At 42.7% G+C, this 13,495-nt stretch overlaps 1 protein-coding gene across 1 annotated transcript in view; it reads right to left on the reverse strand.

The window, feature by feature from the left end:
- The window catches only part of hfm1 (helicase for meiosis 1), a 193,310-nt gene that overhangs the window by 91,623 nt on the left and 88,192 nt on the right, over positions 1 to 13,495 (reverse strand). Inside the window, exon 18 of the mRNA XM_072573276.1 lies at positions 11,094 to 11,200. Within this exon, the coding sequence (XP_072429377.1) occupies positions 11,094 to 11,200 (107 nt within the window). The remainder of the gene's footprint in view (positions 1 to 11,093; positions 11,201 to 13,495) is intronic.

Raw genomic sequence — 13,495 nt, forward strand, 5'->3', positions numbered from 1 at the left:
GACATCACTGACCTGGGAGGCAAGATACCATTTGGGAGTCTCATTTTCGACCACAGAACTGCCTATCTACTCCCCTTACAATTGAATCCCCTATGACTATAGCCCTTCCACACTTTTTCCTGCTCTTCGGTATGGCAGAGCTAGCCATGGTGCCATGAACCTAGCTACTGCTGCCTTCCCCCAGTGAGCCATCTCCATCAACAGTATCCAAAATGGTATACCTGTTTTGGCCGGAGATGACTGCAGGGGTCACCTGCACTGCCTTCCTGCCCTTTCTCTGCCTTTTGGTCAGCCATTCCCTTTCTCCCTCAGCAATCCTAATTTGCGGTGTGACCAAATCGCTAAACATGCTATCCACAACCTCCTCAGCATCGCAGATGCTCCAAAGTGAGTCCATCCGCAGCTCCAGAGGCGTCATGTGGTCTAACAAGAGCTGCAGCTGAACACACTTCTGGCAAGTGAAGGCATCAGGGACATCAGCCGCATCCCTGAACTCCCATATTGACCATGAGTAGCATAACACGGGTCTGGGATTTCCTGCCATTTTGACTCTTAAGCTTAACTTAGTCCAACTACAATATCAAATAATAGATAAATGAAATGAAAAAAAACTACCAATCACACTACTTACCAGCACATGGTAAAAAAGAAAAAGAAAATCCTTACCTTATCAACACACCACAGAGTTTTGTTTTTGTTTGGAGGAGGAGGGTGGGTGGGAGATACTACACATGTTGTGTCTCGGGATTAGCCACTGCCCAAATATATTAGTTCCCTCACCCTCCCAGAGCACAATTTGACCACTCCCACTTAGCTCCACTGCCAAAATCAGGGCCCAACGTCCCGATGTTAAGTATTTGTAGCCTTTACTCATCTTCCCAAAGCACAATTTGACCACTCCACTCAGCTCCGCTGCTGAAATGCTGAGTAGCAAATTGATCCGTGGCCAGTTATAAAGTCATAGAGTCATACAGCATGGAAACAAACCCTTCAGGCCAACTTGTCCACATTGACTATGTTCCCAAACTAAACTAGTCCCACGTGCCTGCATTTGTCCCATATCCCTCTAAACCCTTCCTATTCATATGCTTATCTAGATGTCCTTTAAATGTGGTAACTATACCTGCATCGACTGCTTCGTCTGGCAGCTCATTACACCACTAACCACTCTCTGTGTAAAAATGTTGTTTCTCATGTCCTTTTAAACCTTCCTCCTTTCACCTTAAAAATATGCCCATTAGTTTTGAATACCCCCACCTTAGGGAAAAGGCCTTTGCTATTCACCTTACCTGTGCCTCTCATGATTTTATAAACCTGTATAAGGTCAACTGTCAACCTCCTATGCTCCAGTGGAAAAAGGTCCCAGATTATCAGCCTATTTTTATAACTCAAGCCCTCCATTCCTAGCAACATCCTGGTAAATCTTTTCTGAATCCTCTGTAGTTTAATAATATCCTTCCTAGAACAGGGAGAACAGAACTGCACACAGTGCTCCAGAAAAGGCCTCACCAACGTCCTGTACAACCTCATCATGATGTCCCGACTCCGATAAATCCATGGTCTGAGCAATGAAGGCGTGTGCGAAACACCATCTTAACCACCCTGCCTACCTGTGACACAAATTTTAAAGAATTATGTACATGAACCCCGAGGTCCCTCTGTTCTACAATATGACCCAGGGCCCCACCATTAATTGTCTAAGTTCTGCCCTTGTTCATTTTACCAAAATGCAGAACGTCACATTTATCCAAATTAAACTCCACTTGCCATTCCTCAGCCTACTGACTCAATTGATCAAGATCCCTTTGTAATTATAGATAACCTTCTTCACTGTCCACTATACACAGATTTTGGTGTCATCCGTAAAATTACTAATCATTTCTCCTAAATTCTCATCCAAGTCATCGATGTAAATGATAAACAAAAATGGACTCTGTGAAACACCGCTGGTCACAAGTCTCTAGTGTGAAAAAGAGCCCTCCACCACCACCCTGTTTCCAATGGAAAGCCAATTTTGTATCCAATTGGCAAACTCACCCTGAATCCCGTGTGATCCAACTTCACTTTTGGGTGGCACGGTGGCACAGTGGTTAGCACTGCTGCCTCATAGTGCCAGAGACCCGGGTTCAATTCCTGCCTCAGGCGACTGACTGTGTGGAGTTTGCATGTTCTTCCCATGTCTGCGTGGGTTTCCTCTGTGTGCTCCGGTTTCCTCCCACAGTCCAAAGATGTGCAGGTCAGGTGAATTGGCCATGCTAAATTGCCCATAGTGTTAGGTTAGGGGTATGGGTGGGTTGCGCTTCGGCAGGTCGGTGTAGACTTGTTGGGCCAAAGGGCCTGTTTCCACACTGTAGTATAATCTAATCTAATCACTATTTAGTCTACCATGCAGAACCTTATCAAAAGCTTCATTAAAGTTCAAGTAAACAATGCCTACCACTCTACCCTCAATCTTTTTGGTTACTTTCTCAAAAAATTCAATCAAGCTTGTGCCTTGCATAAAGCCATGTTGACTATCCCAAATCATTCCTTATCTCCCTAAATGCATGTAAACCTTATCTTTCTGAATCATCTCCAACAACTTATACGCCACCAATGTCAGGCTCACTGGCTTCTCTTTACAGTCTTTCTGAAATAAAGGCACCACAGTAGCCACTCTGCAGTTCTCCAGCACCATATCTGTGAATGTAGGTAGTGAAAATATTTCTACTAAGGTCCCCGCAATTTCCTTCCTAACTTCCCATAAGGTCCTGGGATACACTTGATCAGGTCCTGGATATTTATCTACCATTATGCTTTCTAAGACCTCCAGCACCTCCTCTTCTGTAACATGAACTGTCTTCAAAACATCGATATTTATTTCCTTGACTTCTCTAGCCTCCATTTCTTTCTCCACAGTAAAAACTGTTGCTAAATATTCATTTAAAATCTCTCCCATCTCTTGAGGTTCATTACAAAGACAATCTCACTGATTTTTCAAGGGCCCTACTCTCTCTCTCTCTCTCTCTCTCTCTCTCTAGATGCTCTTTAGCTTTTAATGTACTTGTAGAATCTCTTTGGCTTATCCTTAACATTATCTGCCAAGACTATCTCATATCCCCTCAGCCTTTCTGATTTCCCTCTTACAAATGTCCCTACACTTTTTATACTCTTCAAGAGATTCATTTGATCCCTGTTGTCTAAATATAAATATGATCCTTTTTGTACTCTTGACGAAAACCTCAATATCTTTATTCATCAATTGTTCCCTAATCTTACTGGCCTTACCTTTCACTCTAACACTAATAGAATGCATCTGAATTCACATCATCACAATTTTGAAAGCCTCTCCCACTTATCAGTCGTCCCTTTACCTCTGAACAGTCTACTTCAATTGATTTTTGAAAGCTCTTGTCTATGAAAGTATTCATACTATTAAAATTTAGCTTACTCCAATTAAGAACTTTAACTGAAAGCTTCACCTGATGAAGGAACAGCGCTCTGAAAGTTTGTCGTTTCAAATAAACCTGTTGGACCATAACCTGGTGTCGTGTGAGTTCTGATTTTGTCAACCCCAGTCCCACACCAGCATTTTGACATCATATTTTAAAATTAATAGAATTATAATCCTAGTCTCAAAGTGTTCTCCTACTAACACTACTATCACTTGCCCTTATTTCCCAAGAGGTCAAGTCTTGTTCCTTATCTTGTAGGAACATTTACATATTAATAAAAATAAATTTCTTGAACACATTTATAAATTTACAAACATTTACAATCTTTAAAGCTATGGCAGTCTCAGTCAGTGTTTGGAAAATTAAAATCCCTTACTATGACAATCCTATTATTCTTATATATCTGAGATCTCTGCACATGTTTGCTTCTCAATTTCTCTCTGACTATTGGGGAGCCTATAGTACAATCCCCTCAAGGTGATCACCCCTTTCTTATGTCTAATTTCAACCCATACATTTTCACTGCATGGTCCCTCAGAAATATCCTCTTTAATTACAGCAGTAATGTTTACCTTAATCAAAAACATCACTCCTCCTACTCTCGTCTCCCTTTCTATCCTTCCTATAGCATTTGAAACCTGGAACAGTGAGCTTCCAGTCCTGTCCTTCCCTCAGCCAAGTTTCTGAAACAGCTATGACATCATCCTGGTTCCAGGTTTCAATGCATGCCCTGAGTTCAACAGCCTTATTTGTAACACCCTTTGCAATGGTGACAAAGTTCTTTTGCCTGCTGACAACTATTTAATTGTTTGTCAGGTAGCTGAACAGTTTGGAGCTGTGAACAAGATACAGAGATGCCTCAGATCTCCACTAGGTCATGCGCTGTCTCTCTTATTAGCAGTAAAAGCCACTTTAAGCCAGAAGAAAGCAGTTTACTTTTCCTTCAGTAGTTACTGTAAGCCGTGACTTTTACTGAATAAGTCAGAGTTCACTTCTAATGGTGAACCAGCCCCTCTGCTTCCTGCAAACCAGTGAAAACATCCAGAGAAGGTAGACTGTGAAGCAGCATTCTGATCAATAAAAGAACCATCTCAGCAGATCCTGTGAACAAAACCACTGAACTGCTTTCCCAGTTTTCCTTTGGATGTAACACCCCTTTTTCTTCCTGTCTGTGTCTGTCTTCGTATATGTGTAAGGTGGAGTTTGTAAGGCAGTTTAGAGTTTTAACTGGCAGAGTTATATGCAAATGGATCATAATTGTTTACCTATAGCGACAGTCTATTTATTTGTAATAAATAGTAATTTTGGTAAGTACAAAAACCTTACTTGTGTTTTTTGTCAACCTGAACCTATCAAGCTAAAAGACCGGGTGAGCTAGGAAATTTTGCGCACTTCTGTAAAATCTTTTCACTTTTGTGATGACTTTCGGAATAACAGGTCTTTATTTCCACTGCACGACCCCAGTGTAGTGTGACATTACAGAGGTAAATGGACAAGCTAAGAAGGAGGCCAAAAACTTGGCAGATGGAATATAGGAAAATGTGAGGTGATTCATTTTGACAGGAAGAATACAGGAGTTGAACGGAGAAAGCCTGCAGAAAGTTTGCAGAACGTCTGGGGATCCTTGTACATAAATCTCTTAAAGCTAGCATACAAATTCAGTGGGTAATAAAGAAGGCAAATGGAATGTTGGCGTTTATTTCAAAATAGATGGAAGATAAAAAAAATGGAAGTTGTACGAAAACGATACAAGGCACTAGTCAGACCACATCTAGAATACGGTGAACAGCTTTGCTCCCCTTATTTAAAGGAAGATATACTGGCACAATAAACAGTCCAGAGAAGGTTCACGAGTTAGATCCTGAGTATGGAAGAGATTTTCTTAAGAGGCGAAGGTTTGGTCTGTACTCACTGGAGTGTAGAAGAAAGAGAGATGAAATTATTAAAATATAATAAAGATTTTTAGGAGCTTGGCAGGGTAGATGCTGAGAGGTTGTTTCCCTTTGTGGGAGAGCCTAGACCCAAATTGCACAATCTCAGAGTAAGGGGTGTCCCAATTCAGACAAAGATGAAGAGGAATAAAAACAGAAAATGCTGGAAAAATAGCAGGTTTAAAACCCTAATGATATACATTAAAAGCAAACTGTTCATTTTATAACTAGTTCAATCATGAAGCTACAATAACAGAAATTGCTAGGTCTGGCAGCATCTGTGGATAAAAATTAAGAGTTCATATTTAGGTCTAGTGACCCTTCTTCAGAACACAGTACAGAACAGAAGCTGCCAGACTTTCTGAGTTTTTCCAGCAATTTATGTTACTATTTCTGTTTCTGAAACAACTGCACAGAGGCCAGTATCCCATCACCAAGTCACCCTTTATTTGCATATCATAGAGTCATGGAGTTGGACAATATGGAAACAGGCCCTTTGGTCCAGCTCGTTCATGCTGATCAGATATATTAAATAAATCTAGTCCCATTTGCCAGCACTTGGCTCACATCCTCTAAACCTATCCTATTCATTAGATTAGATTAGATTACTTACAGTGTGGAAACAGGCCCTTCGGCCCAACAAGTCCACACCGACCCGCCGAAGCGCAACCCACCCATACCCCTACATTTACCCCTTACCTAACACTACGGGCAATTTAGCATGGCCAATTCACCTGACCTGCACATCTTTGGACTGTGGGAGGAAACCGGAGCACCCGGAGGAAACCCACGCAGACACGGGGAGAATGTGCAAACTCCACACAGTCAGTTGCCTGAGGCAGGAACTGAACCCGGGTCTCTGGCGCTGTGAGGCAGCAGTGCTAACCACTGTGCCCATCCAGATGCCTTTTAAATGTTGTAATTGTACAAGCCACCACTACTTCGTCTGGCAGCTCATTCCGCACACACACCACCCTTTGCATGTAAAAGTTGCCCCTGATGTCTCTTTTAAACCTTTCCCCTCTCATCTTAAACCAAGCCCTCTGGTTTTGGACTCACCCATCCCAGGGTAAATACCTTGTCTTTTTACCCTTTTCATGCCCCTCATGATTTTATAAACTTCTATAAGGTCACCCCGAAGCCTCTGATACTCCAGGGAAAATAGTTCCAGCCTATTCAGCCTCTCCCTATAACTCAAACCGCCAACCTTGGCAACATCCTCGTAAATCTTTTCTGACCCCTTTCAAGTCTCACAATATCTTTCCTATAGCAGGGAGATCAGAGTTGCACGCAGTACTCCAAAAGTGGCCTAGCCAATGTCCTGTACAGCTGCAACAAGACTTCCCAACTCCTGGACTCAATAAACTGATCAAGAAAGGCAATCATACCAAATGCCTTCTTCATGTTCCTGTCTACTTGGGACTCCACTTTCAATGAACTATGACCCTGCACTCCAAAGTCTCTTTGTTCAGCAACACTCCCCAGTACTTTACCATTAAGTGTATAAGTCCTGACCTTATTTGCTTTTCCAAAATGCAGCACCTCACATTTATCTAAATCAAACTCCTCAGTCTATTGACCCATCTGATCAAGGTCCCGTTGCGCTCTAGGGTAATCTTCTTTGCTGTCCACTCCACTGCCAATTTTGGTGTCATCTTACTAACCATAGCTCATTTATCTATATGACAAAAAGCAGTGGACCCAGCACTGAACCTTGTGGTACACCACTGGTCACAGGCCTCCAGTCTGAAAAGCAGCCCTGACATCTGCTTTTCACCACCGATGTCAGGCTCACTGGTCTATAGTTTTCTGGCTTTTCCTTATCACCTTTCTTAAATAGTGGCACCATATCAGCCAAATTCCAATCTTCTGGCACCTCATTTGTGGTTATCGATTAGCACAGTACACTGGCTGTAGGCAGCCAGCTCAGAGTTGGTCCCTGGAAAGAGGAGATTTTGAATCTCCTGTTTATTTCTTGAATTGAGTTGAATTTCTTCTGCCCGGCATCCACCCATTTCCTCAGCTTTTTTATGCAAATCTTGAAGTCTGTTATAATTCTCCTTACTATTAACTGTATTTCCAAATTTAGATTCATTGGAAAATTGTTACATATCAAAATTAAAACATTACAAAACTGCCAAAGTTAAAGGCAACAATGAAACAGTTATTAAAAAGTTCATGGAATTCTGTCTAAAAGCAGAATGGTGTGTTGTTTCCCTGGTCCCAGGATCAAGGATGTCTCAGAAAGGATGCTGAATGTTTTCACGGGGGAAGAGGGGCCAGCAGGAGGTCATTGTTCACATTGGAACCAATGACATTGGAAAGGAAAAGGTTGAGATTCTGAATGGAGATTACAGAGAGCTAGGCAGAAATTTAAAAAGGAGGTCCTCAAGGGCAGTAATATCTGGATTACTCCCAGTGCTATGAGCTAGTGAGGGCAGGAATAGGAGGATAGAGCAGATGAATGCATGGCTGAGGAGCTGGTGTATGGGAGAAGGATTCACATTTTTGGATCACTGGAATCTCCTTTGGGGTAGAAGTGACCTGTACAAGAAGGACGGATTGCACCTAAATTGGAAGGGAACTAATATACTGGCAGGGAAATTTGCTAGAACTGCTTGGGAGGATTTAAACTAGTAAGGTGGGGTGTGGGGGGGGGGGGGGGGGGGGTGGGACCCAGGGAGATAGTGAGGAAAGAGATTAATCTGAGACTGGTACAGTTGAGAACAGAAGTGGGTCAAACAATCAGGGCAGGCAGGGACAAGGTAGGACTAATAAATTAAACTGCATTTATTTCAATGCAAGGGGCCTAACAGGGAAGGCAGATGAACTCAGGGCATGGTTAGGAACATGGGACTGGGATATCATAGCAATTACGGAAACATGGCTCAGGGATGGGCAGGACTGGCAGCTTAATGGTCCAGGATACAAATGCTACAGGTAGGATAGAAAAGGAGGCAAGAGAGGAGGGGGAGTGGCCTTCTTGATAAGGGATAGCATTACAGCTGTGCTGAGGGAAGATATTCCTGGAAATACATCCAGAGAAGTTATTTGGGTGAAACTGAGAAATAAGAAAGGGATGATCACCTTATTGGGATTGTATTATAGACCCCCGCCCCCCAATAGTCAGAGGGAAATTGAGAAGCAAACTTGTAAGGAGATCTCAGAATAGTTATGTTAGGGGATTTTAACTTTCCAAACATGGACTGGAACTGCCATAGGTTTAGATGGAGAGGAATTTCTTAAGTGTGTACAAGACAACTTTCTGATATAGTATGTGGATGGACCGACTGGAGAAAGTGCAAAACTTGACCTACTCTTGGGAAATAAGGCAGGGCAGGTGACTGAGGTGTCAGTGGGGGAGCACTTTGGGGCCAGCGACCATAATTCTATTCATTTTAAAATAGTGATGGAAAAGGATAGACCAGATCTAAAAGTTGAAGTTCTAAATTGGAGATAGGCCAATTTTGAAGGTATTAGGCAAGAACTTTCGAAAGCTGATTGGAGGTAGATGTTCGCAGGTAAAGGGACGGCTGTAAAATGGGAAGCCTTCAGAAATGACATAACAAGAATCCAGAGAAAGTATCTTCCTGTCAGGGTAAAGGGAAGGCTGGTAGGTATAGGGAATGCTAGATGACTAAAGAAATTGAGGGTTTGGTTAAGAAAAAGAAGGAAGCGTATGTCAGGTATAGACGGGATAGATTGAGTGAATCCTTAGAAGAGTACAAAGAAAGTAGGAGTATACTTAACAGGAAAATCAGGAGGGCAAAACGGGGACATGAGGTAGCTTTGGCAAATAGAATTAAGGAGAATCCAAAGGATTTTTAGAAATATATTAAGGAGAAAAGGGTAACTAGGGAGAGAATAGAGCCCCTCAAAGATCAGCAAGGCGGCCTTTGTGTGGGGCCACAGAAAATGGGGGAGATACTAAATGAATATTTTGCATCAGTATTTACTGTGGAAAAGGATATGGAAGATATAGACTGTCGGGAAATAGATGGTGACATCTTGCAAAATGTCCAGATTACAGAGGAGGAAGTGCTGGATGTCTTCAAATGGTTAAAAGTGGATAACTCCCCATGGCCTGATCAGGTGTACCCGAGAATTCCGTGGGAAGCTAGAGAAGTGACTGCTGGGCCTCTTGCTGAGATATTTGTATCATCGATAGTCACAGGTGTGGTGCTGAAAGACTGGAGGTTGGCAAATGTGGTGCCACTGTTTAAGAAGGGTGGTAAAGACAATCCAGGGAACTATAGACCGGTGAGCCTGACCTCAGTGGTGGGCAGGTTGTTGGAGGGAATCCTGAGATACAGGATGTACAAGTATTTGGAAAGGCAAGGACTGATTCGGGATAGTCAACATGGCTTTGTGCGTGGGAAATCATGTCTCACAAACTTGATTGAGTTTTTTGAAGACGTAACAAAGAAGATTGATGAGGGCCAAGCAGTAGATGTGATCTATATGGACTTCAGTAAGGCGTTTGACAAGGTTCCCCATGGCTGACTGATTAGCAATGTTAGATCTCATGGAATACAGGAAGAACTAGCCATTTGGACACAGAACTGGCTCAAAGATAGAAGGTGGTGGTGGAGCGTTGTTTTTCAGATTGGAGGCCTGTGACCAGTGGAGTGTCACAAGGATCGGTACTGGCCCCTCTACTTTTTGTCATTTACATAAATGATTTGAATGCAGGCATAAGAGGTACAATTAGTAAGTTTGCAGATGACACCAAAATTGGAGGTGTAGTGGACAGCAAAGAGGGTTACCTCAGATTATAACAGGATCTGGACCAGATGGGCCAATGGGCTGAGAAGTGGCAGATGGAGTTTAATTCAGATAAATGCGAGGTGCTGCATTTTGGGAAAGCTAATAAGGTCAGGACTTATACACTTAATGGTAAGGTCCTAGGGAGTGTTGCTGAACAAAGAGACCTTGGAGTGCAGGTTCATAGCTCCTTGAAAGTGCAGTCGCAGGTAGATAGGCTAGTGAAGAAGGTGTTTGGTATGCTTTCCTTTATTGGTCAGAGTATTGAGGAGTTGGGAGGTTATGTTGCGGCTGTACAGGACATTGGTTAGGCCACAGTTGGAATACTGCATGCAATTCTGGTCTCTTTCCTATTGGAAAGATGTTGTGAAACTTGAAAGGGTTCAGAAAAGATTTACAAGGATGTTGCCAGGGTTGGAGGCTGAGGGGTGACCTTATAGAGGTTTACAAAATTATGAGGGACATGGATAGGGTAAATAGGCAAAGTCTTTTCCCTGGGGTCGTGGAGTCCAGAACTAGAGGGCATAGGTCTAGGGTGAGAGGGGAAAGATATAAAAGAGACCGAAGGGGCAACTTTTTCATGCAGAGGGTGATACGTGTATGGAATGAGCTGCCAGAGGATGTAGTGGAGGCTGGTACAATTGCAACATTTAAGAGACATTTGGATGGGTATATGAATAGGAAGAGTTTGGAGGGAAATGGGCCAGGTGATGGCAGGTGGGACTAGATTGGGTTGGGATATCTGGTTGGCACAGATGGGTTGGACCGAAGGGTATGTTTCCATGCTGTACATCTCTATGACTCTATGAGAAATGATAAAGCTTGTTCAACTATTTCAGAAGTAATAGTCAACATCATCTGGTGGTAATTCTCTTATTCATGGATCAAAAGCTTCTTTCTCATTTCCTGTTAAATTGCACATTTGTAAACTTGCAGTACTTGCAAGTAACATGGTTAGCATTACCTGATGGTAATTCTATTCTTGTCTTTATTCAGCGTGTTAAGAATCTTCTTTTCGTTCACTCTGAGTTGAACATCAGTAAATTCCTTGCAGTTGCAGATTAATCTTACCTGTCAAATCAAGTATAATGTGAAATATTAAATATTTAGAAATGAACACTGAACAAATTTCCAAGCCAAATGATGATGTTCATGAAGCTAGAGGATATGGGTGAGATCTTAAATGAATAGATTTCACCAGTATTCACAGAGGAGAAATACATTGTAATCAGGGATTTCAGGTGAGCTGGTGAGATTTGAGAACACGTTAAAATTAATAAGGAGGAGGTATTAGATATTTTAGCAGTTTGAAGATGCATAAATTCCGAGGACCTGATGAGATGTACCCCAGGCTGCTATGGGAGGCAAGGGAGGAACATGGAACATAGAACTTTACAGCGCAGTACAGGCCCTTCGGCCCTCGATGTTGCGCTGACCTGTCATACCAATCTGAAGCCCATCTAACCTACACTATTCCATGTACGTCCATATGCTTGTCCAATGACGACTTAAATGTACTTAAAGTTGGCGAATCTACTACCGTTGCAGGCAAAGCATTCTATACCCTTACTACTCTTTGAGTAAAGAAACTACCTCTGACACCTGTCCTATATCTATCACCCCTCAATTTAAAGCTATGCCCTCTCGTGCTCGCCGTCACCATATTTGGAAAACGGCTCTCCCTGTCCACCCTATCTAACCCTCTGATTATCTTATATGTCTCTATTATGTCACTTCTCACCCTTCTTCTCTCTAATGAAAATAGCCTCAAGTGCCTCAGCTTTTCCTCATAAGTCCTTCCCTCCATACCAGGCAACATCCTAGTAAATCTCCTCTGCACCCTTTTCAAAGCTTCCACATCCTTCTTATAATGCGGTGACCAGAACTGTACACAAAACTCCAAGTGCGGCTGCACCAGAGTTTTGTACAGCTGTAGCATAACCTCATGTTCCGGAACTCGATCCCTCTATTAATAAAAGCTAAAACACTGTGTGCCTTCTTAACAACCCTGTCAACCTGGGTGGCAACTTTCAAGGGTCTGTGTACCTGGATACCGAGATCTTTCTGCTCATCTACACTACCAAGAATCTTACCATTAGCCCAGAACTTTGCATTCCGGTTACTCCAACCAAAGCGAATCACCTCACACTTGTCCGCATTAAACTCCATTTGCCACCTCTCAGCCCAGCTCTGCAGCTTATCTATGAACTCTGTAACCTACAACATCCTTCGTCACTATCCACAACTCCACCGACCTTAGTGTCGTCTGGAAATTTACTAACACATCCTTCTACGGCCTCATCCAGGTCGTTTATAAAAATGATGAACAGCAGTGAACCTAACACCGATCCTTGCGGTACACCACTGGTAACTGGACTCCAGGATGAACATTTCCCATCAACTACCACCCTCTGTCTTCTTTCAGCAAGCCAATTACTGATCCAAGCTGCTATATCTCCCACAATCCCATTCTTCAGCATTTTGGACCATAGCCGACTGTGGGGAACCTTATCGAACACCTTGCTGAAATCCATATACACCACACCAACTGGTTTACTCTCACCTACCTGTTGGTCACCTTCTCAAAGAACTCAATAAGGTTTGTGAGGCACGACCTACCCTTCACAAAACCGTGCTGACTATCCCTAATCAAATTATTATTTTCTAGATGATTATAAATCCTATCTCTTATAACCTTTTCCAACACTTTACCAACAACTGAAGTAAGGCTAACTGGTCTATAATTACCTGGATTGTCTCTACTCCCCTTCTTGAACAGGGGAACCACATTTGCTATCCTCCAGTCTCCTGGCACTATTCCTGTAGACATTGACGATTTAAAGATCAATGCCAAAGGCTCGGCAATCTCCTCCCTAGCTTCCCAGAGGATCCGAGGATAAATCCCATCCGGCCCAGGGGACTTATCTATTTTCACACTCTGCAGGATTTCTAATACCTCTTCCTTGTGAACCTCAATCACACCTAGTCTAGTAGCCTGTATCTCAGTATTCTCCTCGTCAACATTGTCGTTTTCTAGAGTGAATACTGTCGAAAAATATTCATTAAGTGTTTCCCCATCTCCTCTGACTCCACACACAACTTCCCACTGCTATCCTTGATTGGCCCTAATCTTACTCTCGTTATTGAGATTGGTGAGGGCCGTGGCACAGATATTGAATACTTTGCTGGCCAAAGGTGAAGTGCCAAATGATTGAAGAATAGCTAATATGGTTCTTTTGTTCAAGAAGGGAAGCTCAGATAAGATTAGATTCCCTACAGTGTGGAAACAGGCCCTTTGGCCCAACCAGTCCACACTGACCCTCCGAAGAGTAATCCACCCAGACCCATTTCCCTCTGACTAATACA

The sequence above is a fragment of the Chiloscyllium punctatum genome, chromosome 7, assembly GCF_047496795.1.
Source record: "Chiloscyllium punctatum isolate Juve2018m chromosome 7, sChiPun1.3, whole genome shotgun sequence".
NCBI lineage: Eukaryota > Metazoa > Chordata > Chondrichthyes > Orectolobiformes > Hemiscylliidae > Chiloscyllium > Chiloscyllium punctatum.